The sequence below is a fragment of the Alnus glutinosa genome, chromosome 4 (assembly GCF_958979055.1).
Source record: "Alnus glutinosa chromosome 4, dhAlnGlut1.1, whole genome shotgun sequence".
NCBI classification, from domain to species: Eukaryota; Viridiplantae; Streptophyta; class Magnoliopsida; order Fagales; family Betulaceae; genus Alnus; species Alnus glutinosa.
The window spans coordinates 12,229,040-12,249,585 of NC_084889.1; the positions used below are offsets into that span (position 1 = coordinate 12,229,040).

General features: G+C 35.9%; 2 protein-coding genes across 2 annotated transcripts; both read left to right on the forward strand.

The window, feature by feature from the left end:
• Window positions 1–220: 220 nt before the first annotated feature.
• LOC133865743 (protein EARLY FLOWERING 3-like) lies at window positions 221–5,974 on the forward strand. Its single transcript, XM_062302202.1, has 4 exons — window positions 221–1,043; window positions 1,667–2,520; window positions 4,368–4,419; window positions 4,534–5,974. Exons 1-4 carry the CDS (start codon window positions 825–827, stop codon window positions 5,563–5,565), a joined length of 2,157 nt encoding a protein of 718 aa, XP_062158186.1. The 5' UTR covers window positions 221–824; the 3' UTR covers window positions 5,566–5,974.
• Window positions 5,975–8,832: 2,858 nt separating this feature from the next.
• LOC133866756 (uncharacterized) lies at window positions 8,833–19,653 on the forward strand. Its single transcript, XM_062303385.1, has 10 exons — window positions 8,833–8,970; window positions 9,886–10,061; window positions 10,846–10,977; window positions 11,071–11,121; window positions 12,186–12,282; window positions 14,099–14,145; window positions 18,097–18,313; window positions 18,983–19,112; window positions 19,197–19,239; window positions 19,467–19,653. The coding sequence occupies exons 1-10, from the start codon at window positions 8,916–8,918 to the stop codon at window positions 19,539–19,541; spliced, it is 1,023 nt and encodes a 340-aa protein (XP_062159369.1). The 5' UTR covers window positions 8,833–8,915; the 3' UTR covers window positions 19,542–19,653.
• The last annotated feature ends 893 nt before the right edge of the window (window positions 19,654–20,546 follow it).

Below are 20,546 nucleotides of genomic sequence, written 5' to 3' on the forward strand. Positions count from 1 at the left end.
TTAACATATATAATTTTATATCTATACATTTACCCAACTTATCCTCAACACAAAATGGCCGCCTTACCTACCAATACCATCATCCATATTTTTATACTTGACATTTGCTTAGTTAAATAAACAGAAAAGAAAAGGACTAAAAAGAAAAAGATATTCGAAAAGGCTAAAATCAGCAACAAAACCAGGTCTTTTTATAATGGGAAAGGTGCACCCAGTTCTGTCCAAATAGGGCCCACAACTCCGCACTTTTTCCTTTCCCCTTTGTATGCAAGAAGATGAGATGATCTTCTGAGGAATCCCTCAAAACAAGCCCACCTCTTCTTTCTCTTTCACGAATCTCTCTCTCTCTCTCTCTCTTTATTTGCTCTTACATTTTCTATCGTGCTTCCACCATTCACGCTTTCTTGGTCTGTCCTACATCTATTTCAGCTCCAAAAAGACCTTTTCCTCTGAATCCCTAGTTCTCATAAATGCTTCAGTTTCCGAGAAAGATTTTTGGGTTATTCCGAAATCGCTTTGTCTTCTAAAAGGAAAATTTCCACTGTGGTCTTCCGGAAGCGTGGGTTGACTCCGGGCTTTCAATTTTCCGCAAGTGGGTTTTCATTTCGGAACCCTCGTTGGATTCAGGGTCATCGTGAAATCGGTCGGTCAATTTTCGACATAGTAAAGGTTGTTGGTTTCTGGGTTTGATCAATATTGAGTTTCTGCATGTGGGTTTTTGGTATTAGAGGTCCTGGACCCCCTGGTAATGAAATCTTTGGATGAATTTCATGTAAGACCGAGGTTTCCTGTTTTGGGTTTGTGTTGAGGTATACAGAAAGAGAATGAAAAGAGGGAAAGATGACGAGAACATCATGGGGCCCATGTTCCCGAGGCTTCATGTTAATGATACCGAGAAAGGAGGGCCAAGAGCACCTCCAAGGAATAAGATGGCTCTTTATGAACAGCTAAGTATTCCCTCTCAGAGGTTCAATCCTGGGGTCCGGCCTCTTAACCGTCCAAATAACAGTAGCAGTTTGGTTCTCCCCAAATCCTCGAGCCAGGTAATTGTTAGGATTTAGAACTTGTATCTTTGCTTTCTTGTTAATGGTTTCTGGTGGAGCGTTACTGATTTCCTAACTTTGGAACATATTTCTACGTAGTGAGTTACTAGCCTGGAGATTGTGAAGTCATGTTTATTACTAATATCTACAAGTCTGGTTTTAATTTGATGGCAAATCTTAATGAAGAATGATAGAGGGATATGCAATCATATTTTGCTGTATTTATTGGTTCCAGAGTCATAGTTGATAGAACAGCTTGGCGTTTTGGTTTTTCCCATGCTTGAAAGGTTGGTCAAGGGGGATTTTTTCCTCTGTATAAGTATTTAATGTTTGCTTCTCCACTCAAATGGTGGATTTCCAAGGACATGAAAATAAATGTTGCATCTGGGAGCTCATAGGAATTGTTTGTTGCATAATTTACGCCAGCTGCATCATTCTACAATTGAGCAGTATGTATATTCGTGGTTGGATGGTAATGCTAAGTTCTTCCTCTTGCATGTTTGATTACCCTGCATATTTACATGTCTGCAGGGAGCTGCATATGCACATATACCAACTCTAGCTACTACACTAACAACTTAGTTCTCATATTTCTGATTATTAGGAGCAACCTATGTTTGCAGGGAAATGGCCTTGAAAAAAATTTTCACGTCCCACTTCACATACCTCCATCAACACCCACTCATCGGGCTGAGAAATTTCTTACTCGCCAGTCTGAAGGATCAGGTTTGAACAATTCATTGGCACAACTCAAGGAGAGGAAAGTAGGAGATGAAGATGACTTTATTGTTCCTATATTTGTTCAATCAGGAACAGGGCAATGCATTGATAAAACTCAAAACAGTAGTGATAGGGAAAAACTCACTCCCTCCAGCCCTACTTATTCTTTTCGCTCTATAAAACACAAAAATGCTTGTGATAAAGATCCAAAGTTAACTACCTCCCCTGCTCTCAAATTGAGGCAAGAAGTGAGATGTGAGAGTGAAGAGTGCCCAAAAGTGAGTGGTCCCAGTCATTCAGTAAAATCTACAACAGATCCATCAACTAGAGAAAAGATTGAAGGGCTTGTGAAGGAACCCAATGCAACTCAATATCAAGAGTATCGAGATTTCCCTGTGACTAATGTTAGCAGGTCAGATGATATTAGTACTTGTTCACAACAAGAGTTCAGAACCAGGTTGCCACCGTTTGACACTAGATTTGTTGAGTCTGTAAGGGATGTAGAGAACAGAAATGGTTCTCACCTAAGAAGCATCTCTCACTCGAGAGAGGATAATATCAATGAGCCTGATAATTGCAGTGAATATCTTGTAGACAGGACAAATGTGTCACTACAAATGGGAAATGTAGACAAAAGTGATGATGTCTCTGAGACCTCCATGGTGGATTCTGTATCAGGCTTTGATATCTCTCCAGATGATGTCGTAGGAGTAATAGGTCAGAAGCATTTCTGGAAAGCAAGAAAAGCGATTGTCAAGTAAGTCTGTTCTTATCAATATCCGCTCAAATCTGTTGCTTCTTGGTGGTTCTAAATCCAAGGACACCATGTGAAACTTTTTTTCTTTTTTCTTTTTTTTTCTTCTTAAGTTAAATAAAATGTTGAGTTACGGTATACAGAATGATGATATGTGCTTGTATAACTAACGGCAATGCCATCCTCATGCTATCTCACTTTAATGCACAGAAACAGCCACAGCAAAGATGAAGTTAGAGGGTACAGGAACATCTTTTTCTTTTTCCTTGTTATTGTTGTTAGAGGGTCAAGAACATTAAATTTTGTGAACATGATGAAATTTCCTTGTACATTACAAAAATGGAAACATGTTTAACTTAGATTCAATTTTTTTCTCTCAACTTGTGCTGTCACCATTGGTAACTTCAACTTCCATATTAAAACTTTTGTCTGTTGGCTTCCAAAAATAAAGGAACTGTCTTTTAGTTTTTCCATAGTTGCCTCCATTTGTTTCTTCTTTTTCTTATATCCATTTATACTAGTCTCATTCTGATCAAATAGTTTGTACAATTCACCTCTGCTCTTGGGTTGGGCAACTTGTGATTGTAGATAATGACTTGGAAGAGATATTAGGAAGTTTGGGTGTCTTCTATGTGAATGTGATGTACATTCTAGAATATTATTTTTATTGGAGAAGCGAGGTGATCATTTTACTGGAAAATGTATAGTGCCATCTAGGAAGCTGCTAGCATTTTATAGTTTGGGAAGTCTTTTTCCTGTTCTCTAAATTTAAAGCTACATTAGATTGTTGTCTGCACTATGAAACATTAAATTAGGAATATAGATATCTCTTTTGAACTGAAGAGTTGCAATTATGGCTTTGAGGGTGGGAGAACTCAGTGTGTGCAGTCCCAAGATCCCTTCTAAAAGGCATTTTTTTGTGTGTACAAAGGCCTTCGATAACATTTTAACAGTGTATACTGGATCATCTTACAGCAGGGAGATGTGTGGTCCTAATAGAGGTACTTTGCACTAGGCGACCCCTGAGACAGTGGATCATCTCATTATTCATTCTCAGTTTACGTCTACTTTTTCAGATGTATACCTGTCTCGGTTTATTATCGCTTAATCCTGCTGACCACCGGAGAACATTTCCTAGCGTGGCAATCGAGGGTATGGAGCAAGAAGAGGAGCAAGTGATGGGGTATGGTCCTTGGAGCTGTTGTTGGGTGGATCTTTGGAGAATATCGACAATGTGGAATTGTTAGTTTACATGGCGACGAGGCGGATAACTCATATGTAGTATCTTGGTGTTCTGTTTTGGATTTTTTTTGAGGGGCTGGGTTTCCTATTATTTTTATCTGCTTCCTAAGCATACATTGATTCCTCTTCTACAGCTTGTATATATTATGCAGTGTAGTTTCTAATAAGATTTGTTGATCTGTACATGCAAAAAAAAAAATATCCAAAAAGAAAAAACTCTTTACTTATGTACATGTGAATTTTTATAAGTAAATCAATCTCATTATAAATCGCAAAGGGGTGTGACCCTAGTACAGGAATTATATAAGATGCTATCTGGTGATTTGGTTTCATCTTTCATATCCCATTTGGTTATGTGGGGGACTTTGTAAACTGCAATTTTGTACCCGTTAAACCACTTCCTTAGTCTGTAATTGCAAATCCAGTTTTGGGTTGCATTGGTTTATGTGCTGGTCCTTCTTATGATGATGCTATCTGGTGCTTGATTCTGCTGTATTGTCCCATTGAATTTCTTGTATTACCTTCGGTTGTTTATATATTTATGGAAGTTTCATTTGATGAATATTGTGCGATTTAGTTCTTGATCCAACTCCTGTTACTCTCTACAGTCAGCAAAGAGTGTTTGCAGTCCAAGTATTTGAGTTGCATAGGCTGATAAAGGTATAGTGGTCTTCGACCCTGTTAAGTAGCTTCTGGTGGTCTTAATATGCTTTGCATATGTTTTTAATTTGATTCACCTAAAAGGAATGTACTTAATTATTTATATTCAAACAGGTCCAACAACTGATTGCTGGATCGCCGCATCTTTTGCTTGAAGATGGTGCTTTTCTGGGCAAAGCTACATTGACGGTTTCTCCTGCAAAGAAACTTCCGCTCAAGTATGTCATAAAACCGCCATTGCAGGTTGTTAAGGGCAAAGACGATTCCGAGAGTTCAAACCATAAAATGGAATCTTCTGCAGAAAATGGAGTTGGGAAGACATGTATTCCTTCTGTACAAAGTGGTAGTCAGCCGCCAAATTATGGACCTTATCTAGGACACTTGCAGCCAGCTACTATGGCTACTGATAATAAAATGGCTCCTTGGTCTTTCCATCAGTCACCTGGGCATCAATGGTTAGTACCTGTAGTGTCTCCTTCTGAAGGACTTATATACAAGCCCTATCTTGGACCTGGGTATATGGGAGCATTTTGTGGAGGATATGGACCTTTCAACCCAGCTCCCTTGACAGGTAACTTTATGAATCCAGCCTATGGGGTTCCAGCTCATCATCATCATCAAGGAATCGGGAATATTCCTGGTACAACTCCACTTGGTCATACTTTCCTTCCTCTATATGGCATGCCAGCCATGGATCCAGCCACGTCAGGTTCACCCCTTGAACAAGCGAACCAATTTACTGGACCTGGTCCACATGATCAAACTCAGTTTTCAGAAGGTAGAGCCAACTCTAACATGCAGCACCTAAGCTCACACCACGTGCCAAGCCAAAAGCATGGAGCTGTTTCACAAGTTGCAAAGTTTCAGGCATCTAAAGATAGTGAATTGCAAGGAAGTACAGCAAGTAGTCCCTGGGAGAGAGCACGAGGTGTCAGGACAGGTTACACTTCTGAGGGGAGGGGAGATGCACTTCCACTTTTTCCTACTGATCCAGTAGACCCAGAGGCAGCTTCTCAGCCTCGTGAAACCGACCAGCCGACACGCGTGATCAAAGTTGTGCCTCATAATCCTAGAACTGCAACTGAATCAGCAGCTCGAATTTTCCAATCTATACAAGAAGAGAGAAAGCAGCATTACTCGGTTTAGCTCATCATATGCATCAATCACCTGCTGGTAAATGATCTTGGGATCATCTAAGTTGGTGTCGTGCTTGGTCATTCCCTCTGTACTCTTTCGGTAATGGGCTTGCCTTTGCTTAATTATTGTGACCTATTCAAATATATATATATATATATATATATATATATATATATGTCATATGTTTCTGGAAGATCACCACCGTTGATGAGTATATGCTGTCTCTTCAATTTTGGTGTTGGATCGACTTTTGGGCAGAGGTGGCATTACTCAAGTGAAGAGGCGGATTGGTTTTCACCTATGAATTCTTTAGCTATTAAAAAATAGGAGGAGAAACTCATGTAACAAGAATGCATATTGTTTTCTTTTTTCATTTCTATGTTGAATATTTTTGGCAAAGGGGGCCTTACTGTTTGAATGGGTGGATTATTTCATGACGCAATGATTTTCTTCAGGGTTATTCATCTTCATAAACCATGTGTGAGATTATGGTAGTCCGTTTGTCCGGTGTGTGATGTGTGCTCGCTGGCTCTGAAAGCTCTCAATCATTCTAATTTCTAACTGCTGCCCACCACCGAAACGTATGCAAACCCATATTGCCCCACACATGCAATCCCCCCACAATCGTCCTAGAATTAAAAACAAAGTTCCCCGCACCAGACCAATCAACACAAATCCCAACATAAAAAGTAAAAACACGCTCAATTTGTAACGTCAATTCTTGTGATGTCCTGTTAAAACTATTCTTCTGAAAAATATTCTGCATAAAAAATTCAGGAAAAAGTAAAAATAAATAAATAAATAAAAATTAGGGGAAAAAAAAATTCTGTAGAAAACGACCCACGGCCATCCTTGGGCCATTTTGCGAAACTTTTTGCTTTCTGCTATTTTCTTTTTTTTTTTCTTTTCTTTTTTTTCTTTTTTGTTTTGCTTTTTTTGGTTTTCTGAATTTTTTTACCTTCTAAAATTTTGTTTTGTTTTATTTATTTATTTTGTCATTTTTTGTTTTTTTGTTTTTTGTTTTTCTCTGAATGTTTTTTTACCTTATACATGATAATTTTATCATTTGGTAGTTAAGCATGGTAGGTATATTGCAAAAATTAAAAGTTTGGGAGGGCATTGCAAATTTAGTGATAGTTTAGCGGATAAGACAGAAATTATGTAGTTTTACCTACAAAAAAAAAAAAAAAAAAAAAAAAAAAAAAAAAAAAATGTAATTTGAAAAATTATTGACAATGTAACAAAAATTATATTGGTTGGTTTGATTACACCTTACATCCCAGAGATTATCTATTCAAATTGAAATTGAAAGAACACAAAGTGATATTTATAAATTTTCTAAAATAAAATAAGAGAAATTTTGCCCACTCCCCTAAATTTTGGTTATGTGGTAGGAAATGGTTTATTTATTTTTTATTTTTTGGTTTTGATAATTAAGGATCTAAGTTTTGGACATGTGACAGCTAGCATATTTTAACGCCTCTGTAAAACTAATTAACTGGTAATTAATTTCACAATTCACCTCTCAATCCCATTCCACATGAAATAAGACTCAGTGATCTCTACTCCTAAAAATGAGAGTATTATGAAGCAAAAACATAAGATATTTTTATAAACATTAACTCTTACAACCAGAGTACATCTACTAAGAATTGTCACATTAATTTAAATCATACTATACAAATCATCGATATAAAAGATCCAAACTAAACTTTAATGTACAATCACACCTCAAATGCTAAGTCTACAATGTCACCTAAAAGTATTAATTACCATAAGTGGCCTTCAAAATTCTACAATCACTCATTAAGCATTAACCGAATCGAAAACACTACGCCAAACGACTACATCAACCTCAAGGTTTATCTCAAATTTGACATCTAAATGTAGTCCAACTATAATACAACACATGTTTCATAAGTGGAAATGATACAAACATATGTCCACAACTTAGTGAGTAATAATACATATGGTGTACAGGTTATCATGCAGTAAATTCAGTAGCTTAGCAAAAGATTGTAAATTACAAGCAGTAATATAAATAAAGTCTTCTATCGAATAAAAGAATGACATAGTAATGCATTATATATATTAAGCGAGCATTTCATATATTAAGCAATATGGTCTCCTCGATATATTAACTCATTTTCGTCAAGGTTGACACTATCCCAAGGGACCTGTAGTACAAAATCAATGCCTTCAAAACCCGTTAGCTATGGTTTGTCTATTATGAGCCTACACAAGCCTCGGTGGCACATCTTTTATATTTCACTGTTAAATAACTTTAATTCCGACAGCATGAACAACTTAATTCTCATTTGCATACACAAGTAGCTTAAGGAATGAGAAACTATTGGAATGGAGGCTGGTAATTTCAACTTAATTCTCATTAGCCTACACAAGTAGCTCAAAAGAATGAGGAACTACTAAAATGAAGGCTTACATTCCATATTAGCCCGATAAATAGCCGACCCAATATCCATATAGCCCAAGCGTAATTTTTGGGTTACATAAGAGCCCGCAAGCCCAGCGAGTACCTGTCTTGAAGCATTCGCATATCACTAGAGATACAACAAATTATCGTGATTATGAGACCACAAATTACTCTCCTAAAGAATGAAATGAATGTCCACAAGAAGAAATCACCTTAAATACTTCACCAAAGGCAAGGATGTTCATAAAGATGGTAAATGCAAAAGGAAACTCCTATGGTGATCAAATGTTCAGTCAACCACTAAATCAGCGATACTCGCCTTACACATGCATTCAATTAAGCCAAGACCACATCTATAAAAGGTTATTTAAAGGCTATGAGTAATTCTACATATAAATTAAGTGTCCATAAAAAAAATGAAGTGGCTTTTAAAATTACAATTGAGCGTGTGATTGATCAAATAATAATTTTAAAAGCCACATCAAATTTTTATGACACTTGATGAGCACTTCATGTTCATGTAGAATTACTCAAAAACTAGACCTAAATATGCTCTCATATTCTTATCTCTATTTATTTCTTGCCCTCTCACCTTCATACTTTACTGACTTAAGCATTAAAGGTAGTTTGCCGCCCCTCTTCTTTGGCAATGCACCACCCTGACGTTTGACTGTTTTGTAGGAATTTTGAGTCAAAGAATAGGCATGGATAGTTATCGTTAATTTTTCTGACAATAACAAATTTAAATTACAAAATAATTATCACTGGTACACGTCAAAACAATTTTTCAAAAAAAAAAAAAATAATAATAATAATAATTTAATACCATTGTCAAACCGTACAGTTTCAGAATTTGAAATTTTTTTTCGTATAAAACCCGAAACTTAGAGGCCAAGACTTCGATCTACTTGGATGGTCCGATCAGATGGCCTCTTCTCGTCCTCTGCATCAGACAAAGATTCCTCTGCCCCTGGACCCAGGTTTACTCCTGTTTTTTGAAAAATTAACTCCTCTGTCGGATTAAATTTCGAAAAATAATGTTTCACTGACTAATTTTTCTAGGGGTATAATGTTGCTGTAACTGCGTACTTTTTACAATTTGATCCGTTTTATATTATTGTTGTAGTTATTTGGAATTGCAATTTTCCTTTACGCTCTGTTTGGACGGTGAGAAAATGTGGAAATGGAAAGCGTGAAATATTACGGTGTTGGATCGTGGACAATTTCTTTTCTTGGAACCCGAGAAGTTAAACCTTTAGCTAATTGAACCCGATAGGACCATCTGGATGAACTGGGACGGGTTTTCCAGTCGCTGGAAAGCAGACGGATATTTAATTTGTTTTATTTTCCCTCATTTTCTAGGCAACCAAACGGGGGATCAGCGATCGGTTTATTTATAATTTTGTTGGTAGATAATTTGATATTTCATGTGGCTATTGCTAGTCATCTCTCTGATAAATCTAAGTTTATGCTCCAAAAATCACTCGTTAACTTGATTTTCCTGTTTGTTTACTTAGCTTATATAATCCACAAATTTCAGTAATTCTGTTGATTTTGCTCTTTGTTTATTATTATTTTTTCCACTGCATTTACCCGTTTAATTCTCGCACAACTTCTTCTTCTTTTTTTTCTTTTTTTTTTTTTTAATTCAGTCCATAGCTCATAGTTGAAGTGAATTAGAGTCTGAAATATTTGTGAGGCGGGATAATACACAAGCTGAATTAAAGAATTCTTTCTTTCTAGAGCATATATCTCACTTGCATGAATTGTTCACGTTTGCTTAACCAACCCCCCCCCCCCCTTCCTTAGGCTGAGACAGATCCCAGTAGGTAAAGAATTTCATTACTGATACTGAAGTTTTCTTATGATTGAATTAAGTTCTTTGCATTTATTAGGTGACAAGCCCCTGGATCACGAAGCCCACTTAACATTGGTTCCTATACATATTGTCACTCATGCATCTCAACTTCCCACTGAATTTTTGGAGCCATCGGTTGAAAGTCAATTAGTCATTGGCTTTGATTGTGAGGGTGTTGACCTATGTCGCCATGGAACTCTCTGTATCATGCAGGTAAAACTTGATTTGTTTTTTACCATTTAATTCAGATGTTATTATTCTATACTGTACATCGAATACGTGTTTTATATAGTTCATTCACAGTAAGATTGCTACTACTATGAATAATAATACAGATGGGCATCGAGGTTGGTAAGGTTGTCTTTTGGGTTGTTTAAATGGTTTTCCTTAAATTACGTTATGATCATGTTTTATTATATGAGATAACGCACGCACGGGTACTCATAGATGCATGTCCACACACAGCATAGTCTGCTTAAATGAATGAAGCTGAATCTCTGCCTTTTTGATATACAAATATGGAAAGTGAGGCAGAGAGTAGTGTGAAAGATATGAGTACCAAGTTGCCTGTTATACACATGTAAACTTCATTAGAATTGGTGACAGTTAAGACTTAAAAGATTTGCTGTTAATTTGTCTTTTATTTTCGAAGATTCTGGAGGCTAATGTTATCTCACATTATAGTTCCATGTTGAATTGGAAGCATATCATGTTAGTGTCTGTAGAAAGCTACCTTTTTCTTTACTTTAGTTGCATTTCTTTACTTCCTAAAGTGGCCATTCTTGTCTCACTTCCTGATTCTTTCTTGTAGTTCGCTTTCTTTCTTTTTTTAATTAAAAAAATAAAATAAAATAACAAGCGAAAGGTTATCCTACTCATTTGTTTCCTGATTTAGGGATTTTCTTGTGAATTCTTTTACACATCCCTGATGATCTCTTCAATTAGTATATGTTGATTTTATGTATACTGATTATAATAAGCTTTATTTTTATGGCAGCTTGCATTTCCAGATGCTATATATCTGGTTGACGCCATTCAGGGTGGAGAGATGCTTATGAAAGCCTGTAAGCCTGCACTTGAGTCTAGTTACATCACAAAAGTTGTTCACGATTGCAAACGAGATAGTGAGGTCTTGATTCATTTGTTTACTTCTGCATCTCAGAATGTCTCAACTCCCTTATGACATGTTACTTACATTTGTGAATTTATTCCTATTTTGTAGGCACTGTATTTTCAGTTTGGCATCAAGTTGAACAATGTTGTGGATACCCAGGTGAATGTCTTTTGTTACTTCCAAAGCTCATAAGTGAATTGTTGACATTTTCGTTGTCTTTTATATGCAGTATATTTTTATGTAATTTTCAGACAACTTCCAAGTTCTTTTCCCTCTTTATTTGGGTGGTGGGGAGGGGTTGAGTTCCATGTGTGAGGTGTTGGGTTAGGCATTGTTTAATGGGGAAAGTACACTTTAGCCCTCTAAACTATCACCACATTTCATTTACACCTCCAAATTTTTAAAATTGGCATTTGGGCCCTCTGAACTATCATTACATGTCAAATTAGACACTTTTTCATTTTTCTATCCAAAATACCCTTAAAGTTACTAAAAAATAAAATTGAAAAAATAAAAAATAACCGTTTGAAAAACAATTAAGGGAGAGCTAATATGAAAATGGCCACCCCTATTTGATATTTTTAGTTTTCCCCTTTTTTGTTTATTTTTTTTAATAATATTAATTTTTCTCAAATGGTAATTTTTTAATAACCTCCAAGGCATTTTGGGCAGAAAATGAAAAAGTGTATAACTTGACAGGCGATAGTAGTTCAGGGGGCCTCAATGTTACTTTTTAAAGTTTGGAGGCGTACATGAAAATGTGCTCATAGTTTAGGGGGCCAAACTATATTTTCCCCTTGTTTAATTCATGGGATTGACTGATTTGAACCATCTAAAATAATCCATCATTTGAGCAATATCACTGAGTATGCCTTTGTATCTGCTCTTCTTTCTCCATTGCCATGCTATTATGTTGGAAAATTATGTAGCCTTCACGTGGTCTTGTACTTAAATTTGATTATTTATTTGGAAAATGCTACTCTATCTTCGGCCTGATTATCAGCAATATGGTATGGCATGGTTTAACAGCTATGCTGGAGTTCGATCCATAGGAAACAACCACAGCACCATTCATATTGAATTAGCATTCCCCCCCTCCCCCTGTTTTCCAATAAATAAATGTTAATTTATAGGTGCCATGCACTTTAAAGTAATTTGATATTGGCTCTCTTTTTTTTTTTTTTTTTTTTTTTATTTATTTATTTATTTTTTTCGGTTTTCAGATTGCTTATTCGTTGATAGAGGAGCAAGAAGGACGAACAAGATCTCCAGATGACTACATATCATTTGTTGGCCTCCTTGCAGATCCACGATATTGTGGTATTATACATGTTCTGGTATCCATTTGGGTTTCTTTATTTTTTTGAAGATTAAGCTTTTTATCTGTTGCTAAATTCTTCTGGATGAAATTGTTTTTTATGCTTGCTGGAAGTTTCTTATGAGTTGTTCTGTACAACTCTCCTTTTTGAACTATGACCTCCAAGCCTTTTCAGCGGTAATGTAGTTGGGTAGTGCACTATGGTTGTGGCTAATTCTGTTGCGGATTGATTATAGGACAGCCAATCCTAGAATTCCCCACCCCCCTTTCAGAAAAGGAAACTGAAGAAAATGGCTTCATAAGTTTCAGAAAAATGCAGTTATTCATCCTAAAAACAAAAAAGCTTCAGAAATGCAGTTGGAATTGAAATACCTAAATTGTTTGTCTTATTCACTACCTGGCAATATTTATTAATAAGTCTGCTTATTTCAGTGTCAGTTTCATGAGAAGATACTCATTATTCGACTAGGAGTGGTGGTACCTAGAAGAATCATCTAATTAATTGCAAATGCTTGCTCCCCATGATAGCACTCATTTCCCTTAGAAGAGTATTTGGCAGAATAAGGCTCTTTTGAGAGTAGTGTTATTTGCTTGGTCAGCTACCTTAGGCAAGATACTCACTATGGATAATCTAAGAAAGTGGCTTGTCATGGAGGTTGATTGGTATTGTATTTGTAAGAAGGGTGGGTTTTGGGCTTCTGCGGTTGCAGCAGGGTGCAAGTTGGTTTTTGTAGTTTTTCTAGTGTTGGTGTTTGAATGAACTGATACTTCGGCTCGTCTGATTATTATTATTAAAAATGAGGCTACTTAGACGTCTTCCATGGTACAATTTTTATGAAAAGAACTCCATCTAACTTTGAAGTGAGCACAGCATATAGGAAAAGGCAGAAAGCTTAATGGATGGATGAAGAGTGTCGTGGAGAGAGGAGAGGAGGGGGGGGGGGGGGGGGGGGGATGGCATTGTTCACATTGTGCATTTTGAGAAATTTTCATGTGCACAAGGTCCATGTTGAGAAGTAATAAGCTTTTGGAAAAAAGAATCCTATTGATCTAACTTCTGGAAATAAAGCACGTATATTTATTAAACCTCAATATACTTTAAAATAAGTATGTTTTTATTCTTATAATTAAACTCTTAAGGACATTTTTGGAGACATTACAAATTATGAAGTACTATAACTATTGATTACACAATGTGGAATGAAGTTAGTTCCTCAAAAAAAAAATTATTAATTATTAGGGTTATTAAATAACAAAATATTAATTAGAAGAGGGCTAACTGTAGTGGATTTTCTGGTCCTAATTACATTGTTTTGCAGGATTCTGATTTTCAAAAAAGAAAACAAAAAATGTCAATTAGATACTTCATGTGTTATTTTTCTCTTGGTCTTTCTTTAAGCTCCTCTACTACTGGTAATATCTCCCTTTTACAATGGTATAATTTGCTCATTTGTATTTTAAATTATTTTTTCTCTCCTTTGAGAGAGTGATGGTGAAAATTCTTTTTTTTTTTTTTTTTTTTCTTCCTCCAATATCTGTTTGTAAGTACTTATATTTATGTATTTAGTAGATTGATATGGTGTGCGATGATTTGGTGCCCTATGATTATAAGAGGTGAGTATAGGGGGTAACTTACATGTTAAGATGGCCAAATCTCACTCGGAATTGACTAGACAAGTCTGAGTGCCTGTTTTCCCTCAAATCTTCTGTGCATCCTAGATATAATCATGTTCTGATGCTTGCTGCTGAATCTGGACAATTCCTTTAATTTGCATCCTCTCTATTGCTTTGGTTTTCACTTTCAGTGTTCGAATGTAGGTATATCTTATCTTGAGAAGGAAGAAGTTCGTGTCCTTCTTCGGCAGGTTAGTTTTAAACGTCTTCTCATAGTTGTGGAAAGACCTTTCTCTGTGGCTATGTTTTAGTTTAGATTTTTTTTTTCATTGCTTTTTATTATTTTAAGAATTGTTTATTGAATAATTGATTAAATACAAAAAAGAATGGATGAAAAAATGATTTTTGTTTAAAACATATAGATTTCAATTTTTTATCTCCATTTTTAGAAGTGCCACTATTTGAAGTATAATCAAGCCATAATTTAAATCGATTTTTGGTCAAAGTGGCTTCAAAATAATCAAACTCATGTTGGTAGGGCTTTAATGAATAAAGCTACTTGTGAACATGTTCAGGCTCGGCTTGATTAAAGCTCGGCTCAAGCTCGACTTGATTATTCAACGTGTCGTTCATGAACATGAAACTAGGCTCAATTATTAAACAATACATGCTTGTATAAAACTCAGCTCGGCTCGTTTAATGTTCATGAATTATTTAAATGGGTCATAAATTATTTATATAATATACTTGTCAAAAAATAAATTATTTATATAATATATTTATTGATATGATATATGACATAATGATAATACTTATTCACATGATATATGATTAAGTATATGTCAGATCATATTATCATATGCTCTAAAGATTAAGTATCTTTAATGATCATTGAATCAACCATTTCAATACTTTATGATCTAATGACAATTCCATTACTTAATCATATACAATGTGTTTCTTATAATTACAAATTAAGTGAAACAATGTTAGATCATATGGCACAATGTTAGATCATATGATCCTAAGTATTTAATGATAATACTTAGATCATATGATCTAACATTGTGCTAATTATTATTATACTTAGATCATATGATCTAACATTGTGCCATGAATAATTACAAATTTGCCATGGAGCAACACTTTTTTCCAGATGAATTCTGGATAAAATGCTGCTCCTTAGCATTAGCCCTTGGGATAAATATGATCCATACTTATTATAGATAATATTTTTATAATATGATTCATTTTTTTTTTTTTGGATGATATGATTCATAATTCATAAATATATATAATTACAAATTAAGCTATAAGTATAAATTATAATAGAGTAATGCTATATACCACATTTTTATCCCATAACTATCCCACAATACTGACGTGGTAGTCTCAACCAACTGTTAGAATTTTTTTTTTTTTTTTTAACAAGAATTGATCAAATAGTTGATTGGAACTACCACGTCAACATTGTGTGATAGTTATGGGATAAAAATATAATTTCTAGCATTACTCGTGATCACGTAATGTCACGTAATTACATAATGTCACATAAGTATACAAATTCATACTAATACAATTATTAAGTATATAGATACTTAGATACTATGATTAAGTATGATCTAAGTATCCCACAATTCATAGTCATATAGATACAATGTTTCAGTATCTAGATTAAGTATGTTAGTATCTAGATTATGAATTGTTGATTCATAATACATAAAATGTATAATTTTTTTGATAAGTAATTGTGAGAATAAATTTAAAATGTCTACAAAAGTAAAATCATTCAAGCAATGATGGGACGCTATCCAAATATATAACATATTAAGCAAACGCTTCCGTAGCTCCACCATTGATGTCTCTACATCTTCAAAGAGCCACGCATTCCGTTCTCGCCAAATACACCACAATAAACACAATGAAGCTAACCGCCAAGCTTCTTTAGCACGACCATACCCAACCGACGCACCCCAACTAGTCAACAACTTCAACACTGTTCGTGGCATCACCCACACTACCCCAAATAAGATAAGAATGTAACTCCAAAGATCACGGGCGACTTCGCAGTGAAGCAACAGGTAGACTCCCCATTCTTCTTACACATACAACACCACTCAATCACTACGACATTCCTCTTATGCAAGTTATCATGAGTCAAAATTTTACCCAAAGCTGCTGATCATACAAAAAAAGCCTTCATAGTAGGAACCTTAAGGCCCTTAACACGTCAAATACTCTTCCACGGAAAGGATGGGCCATTTTTTCTAAGAAGTACTTCATAATAGGATCTCACCTCAAAAAAACCCTTAATTTGTAAAATGTATAATTACAAATTAAGCTATAAATATAAATTATAATTAATCACATAATGATAATTTATGTATTATGAATTATCATGTTGGGAGATTAGGCGGCGTGACGTGATATATTGTTAATTAATTGGACAATAGATTGATGAATAGACCTATTTAAAACTAACGAAAACCTAAAGACCTAATTATCAAAATTAATAACATAAACAAAGCAAAAGACTTTTTGGAAACCCCACATCAGGACTTTTTGGTTTACTAAATTAAGCAAAGAACCTTAAAGCAAGAACCCTGGTTAACTAAGCTTATGATCTTGGCAAGTTGGCATCAGTTTCCCATATCCAAATTTTCTGTTCCCCTAGGGTCTCCCTTCGGGTTTCTTCTAAAGAGAAGAGCCCAAACCAAAAATCACATTGATTGCAAGGAAGTGGATTATCTTCTTCTCTCACTTGACGTGCTCGTCTTTCCTACTGTCCAAACCGTTGATGTACCTTGGGAACTCTGCAACTAATGTTGAGTATAAGTGGACAGCGTAGATTTTGCTGGAAATCTCGAGAAAGCATGTGGACAGGTAGATTTTGCGCTTGAAAGAGTTGTCATTTTTGTAGTTTTGGAGCTCATTGCTAGCTATCTTCGAAAATTCCATCTAATTTCACCACATGCTTTCTCGAGATTTCTTTCACTGCGATCATCTCAATTTACTGACTTCTCGAGCCTTCCTCAACTTTGACGCTATCTCTTCCCCATCTTCTCCTTTCACATCTTGTTTCTTTCCTTCTGAGACACAACCTTGCTAACTCAGAGAAACCCTAAGCAAGGACCATCGAAAGTTTGCAAGGCCACGCTACTAGCCTTCAAAAGTTTTAAGTTATCAGATTTCAACACTGCTAGGCCAAAGCGAAACTTCCACCCTAGCTTTTGCCTCGGCTCTTTGTTTCTTCTTTTGTAGATTGATGAGTGAATGTGGATTTCTGACGCCATGGCCGTGAGAGAGATTTGAATTTATGTCTTCTCCTTCCCCATCTTCTCCACTTTCTGCTTTTCTCTCCCAGATCAGATGTGGTGGTTGGGGGTGGAAGTGGAGAGTTCCATGTGGTCAGGGTGTGGTGGAGCAGTGGCAGGACGTCTCTCTACGCCGTCATTTATTTTGTTTATTTAAGATTTTTATTTTTTATTTTTCCTTAAAATAAGAAAATAAAAAATCCTGCCCAAGCCGAGCACTCAATAAGGCGCACGGCTTGATTAATGGGCGAGCTTGAGTTGAGTCGAGCCATGCTTTTGATACTCGTCACAAGCTCGAGCTTGAGTATAGTGTAAACAAGCCGAGCTCGCACAGCCATTACTCGCCCCAAGTTTGGCTCGTTTACTGCCCTAAATGTTGGTTAACTTTAAAATAATGAAAATGATTTAAATCATATTAGTGAAAATCATCTCAAGCATGCATTATAGGATTGATTCTGATTTTAAAAACCGATTTAGTATATGTGCTTTATTATTAGCAGCCAACACGATGTGCAGAAATTATAGCATGCTATAATACTTTTTTCATCAATCATTTGATTTTGTGTTCAAGGAAAAAGTGAACTATGATGTTGTAGCCACACAAAAGTATATTAACAACCACTTTATAGTGACTGCAGACAAAGTAATTGCTGCAGACATGTAGTTCCGGCCACACACACACACACAAAAGAGGGGGAAAAGACAGATTTAATCATATAGTTGGAAATTTTTATTTTTCAATGTGTTCTTTTATGCTTATTTTCTGGAGATGGATTAACAGAATTTAGTGGATAAGCTTGTAATTTGCTTTGCAGAAATATTCATATGGTAGCAACTTCTAATGAATGACGTTCAACCTGAACGGTAATTTTCTTTTGTCATTTGCAGGATCCCAAGTTTTGGACTTACAGGCCATTATCAGAACTGATGGTCCGTGCAGCCGCAGATGATGTCCGTTTTCTTCTCTACATCTATCATAAGATGATGGAGAAATTGAATCAAAGATCCTTATGGTATCTTGCAGTTCGTGGTGCTCTGTATTGCCGATGTTTTTGCATCAACAATAATGATGATGCTGATTGGCCATCTCTTCCTCCCATTCCAGGTCTTTATAATTGGATATGTATATGTTATATATCAAATGTTGTGTTTAGATCTATCTAAATTTCAAGGGGCAGTTCGATCGGTTAGGGTCCATGCCTCATAAAGCGGAGGCTACTAGTTAAATCTCTTCTTCCCCCTCCTTTGGAGCCAATTAAAAAAAACGATCTTTCTTGACTTTGGAATTCATTTTCTCCCATCATTGACTTTAGATTTAAATAATGTAATGTCACAGATATTCTTCTTAAGCTTCTATATGAGATAGAATGACTCAATAAAATGATGCGTGCATGTAGAGCACAAGTTTCAAGAAATTATGGGTTTTTATATGCTTAAAGCTACTACTTCAAAGGGTAAAGAGACATAATTCGAGTGTTGAGTCACATAGGGAAATATGGTATAAACAATAACCCAGGTAATGACTTAATCCTAAACAATAACATTATCTATTAATGCTGAAGATCCTGTTAGGAATCTGCCACTATACTAAATTGCATTTAAACAATTAATCCTGTTTGTGCTATTATGTGTTCTGGCCATAATTAACAACTATAAAAATTTGGGATGGGAAACTTGGTTGTTAGCTTTCTAAATCAACTTTATGGCTGGAATGTAAGTGAGCACTACTATGCACTCAAATGAATGCTAATCCAGTTCTGATCTATCTTCATAGATAATGTTGAAATCGAGGGCGATGCTCCTGAGGAAGAAATCCTTTCAGTTCTTGATGTTCCTCCAGGAAAGATGGGGCGTGTTATTGGGAGAAAAGGAGCTGTCATTTTGTCAATAAAGCAATCTTGCAAGTATATCTCTCTCTCTCTTCCCTCCCTCCGGTTGTGAAGCTTTGTTTTCCTTGTCCTTTACTTCTTCGAATGCATATTTTGCAGTGCTGAGATTCTCATGGGAGGTGATAAGGGCCCGCCCGACAAGGTTAGTCTGTCATTTTTTCATAGTACACATCATTGTTTTTTCTTTGAATTCATTGTTATCTTATATTCGATGGTCTGGAACAACATGATTGCTTCTCCCTTTTGAACAGCTTTATTACTGACTCGGTTCAGGATTTTTCTTTTGGGAGAGAGAGAGAGAGAGAAGCTGTTAATGCACAAAATTGACCATGAACTTCCTCCTCATTATCTTGTGGTTTTCATGCATAGGTATTTATCATAGGACCAGTCAAGCAGGTGAGGAAAGCGGAAGCTATGTTAAGGGGAAGAATGCTGGACATGTAATAGCAAACTTATGTTGTGCTTCTATTATACTTCGTCTTTACAAATAAAAATGAGAGATTCTGGGAATTAATATTACTGCCTTTTAAGTGATTTGAGTCTATTTTGCTGCTTACGTCTGAGAAATGCTTATTTTACTCAGTTGAGGAGCTACTGGCATGTAACTTACAAACTCACGGAAACGCAAACAAATATATATGAGGAAAATCAACTTATACCAGAAAAACAAACAACGCCTATAATCAACATTTTGGACCACGGTATTGAAGCAGTTCCAGGAGGTGAGGAAGTCAGCCGGATCTCGAGGTCTGGATCCTGAACCGGTGTAATAGGGCAACCCATGTCATAACCTACTCCGACTCCATTTGCTCAGATTGTCGGGCAGGTGAGACCAGAGCAAGCTCTCACATGGGTCTGCTCAATTACACGGGATTCTCGTTGCTTGAGGTCTTTCCAGCCTTTCTTATATTTTTTTTAATAATGTTGGGCCACGAAATGATAACGCTACTCTATTATTGGAAGGGCCAACATGTTCTAAGCCGCACGCAATACCGAAAGTCTTACTAAGGAATGGTCCCTTTCGAGCGGGAGTTGGATGGGTTTATAAGCTTCACAAAAAGTCTTATTTCTGTCGGTGGTTGCGTTGATAGAATACTTCTGTGGGTCCTGCTTATGACTCAATTCTCTCCAATTCAGCTCCTATAGTGCCATTTCTACCCCATATCCAAAAATAATAATAAGTAAAGGACCAGTCCCTTTCGCACCAGCTAAAAAAAGTAAAAGAATCCTTCTTTGGTAGGTGTAACAGGTATATTACCGAATTAGGGTTTTTGAGAGGGAATTGTGGAATTGAGAGACAGAATTGTGAAGAACTGATTGTATTGATACTAGAACGATTACACCATTACTAGAGCTAGGAGACACCATTACAGACTAGGGCTAAAAGCTGTGGGCTAAGCTAGATAGCTAACAATTCACCAATTCACATAATTCCAGAATGAGTCCAAT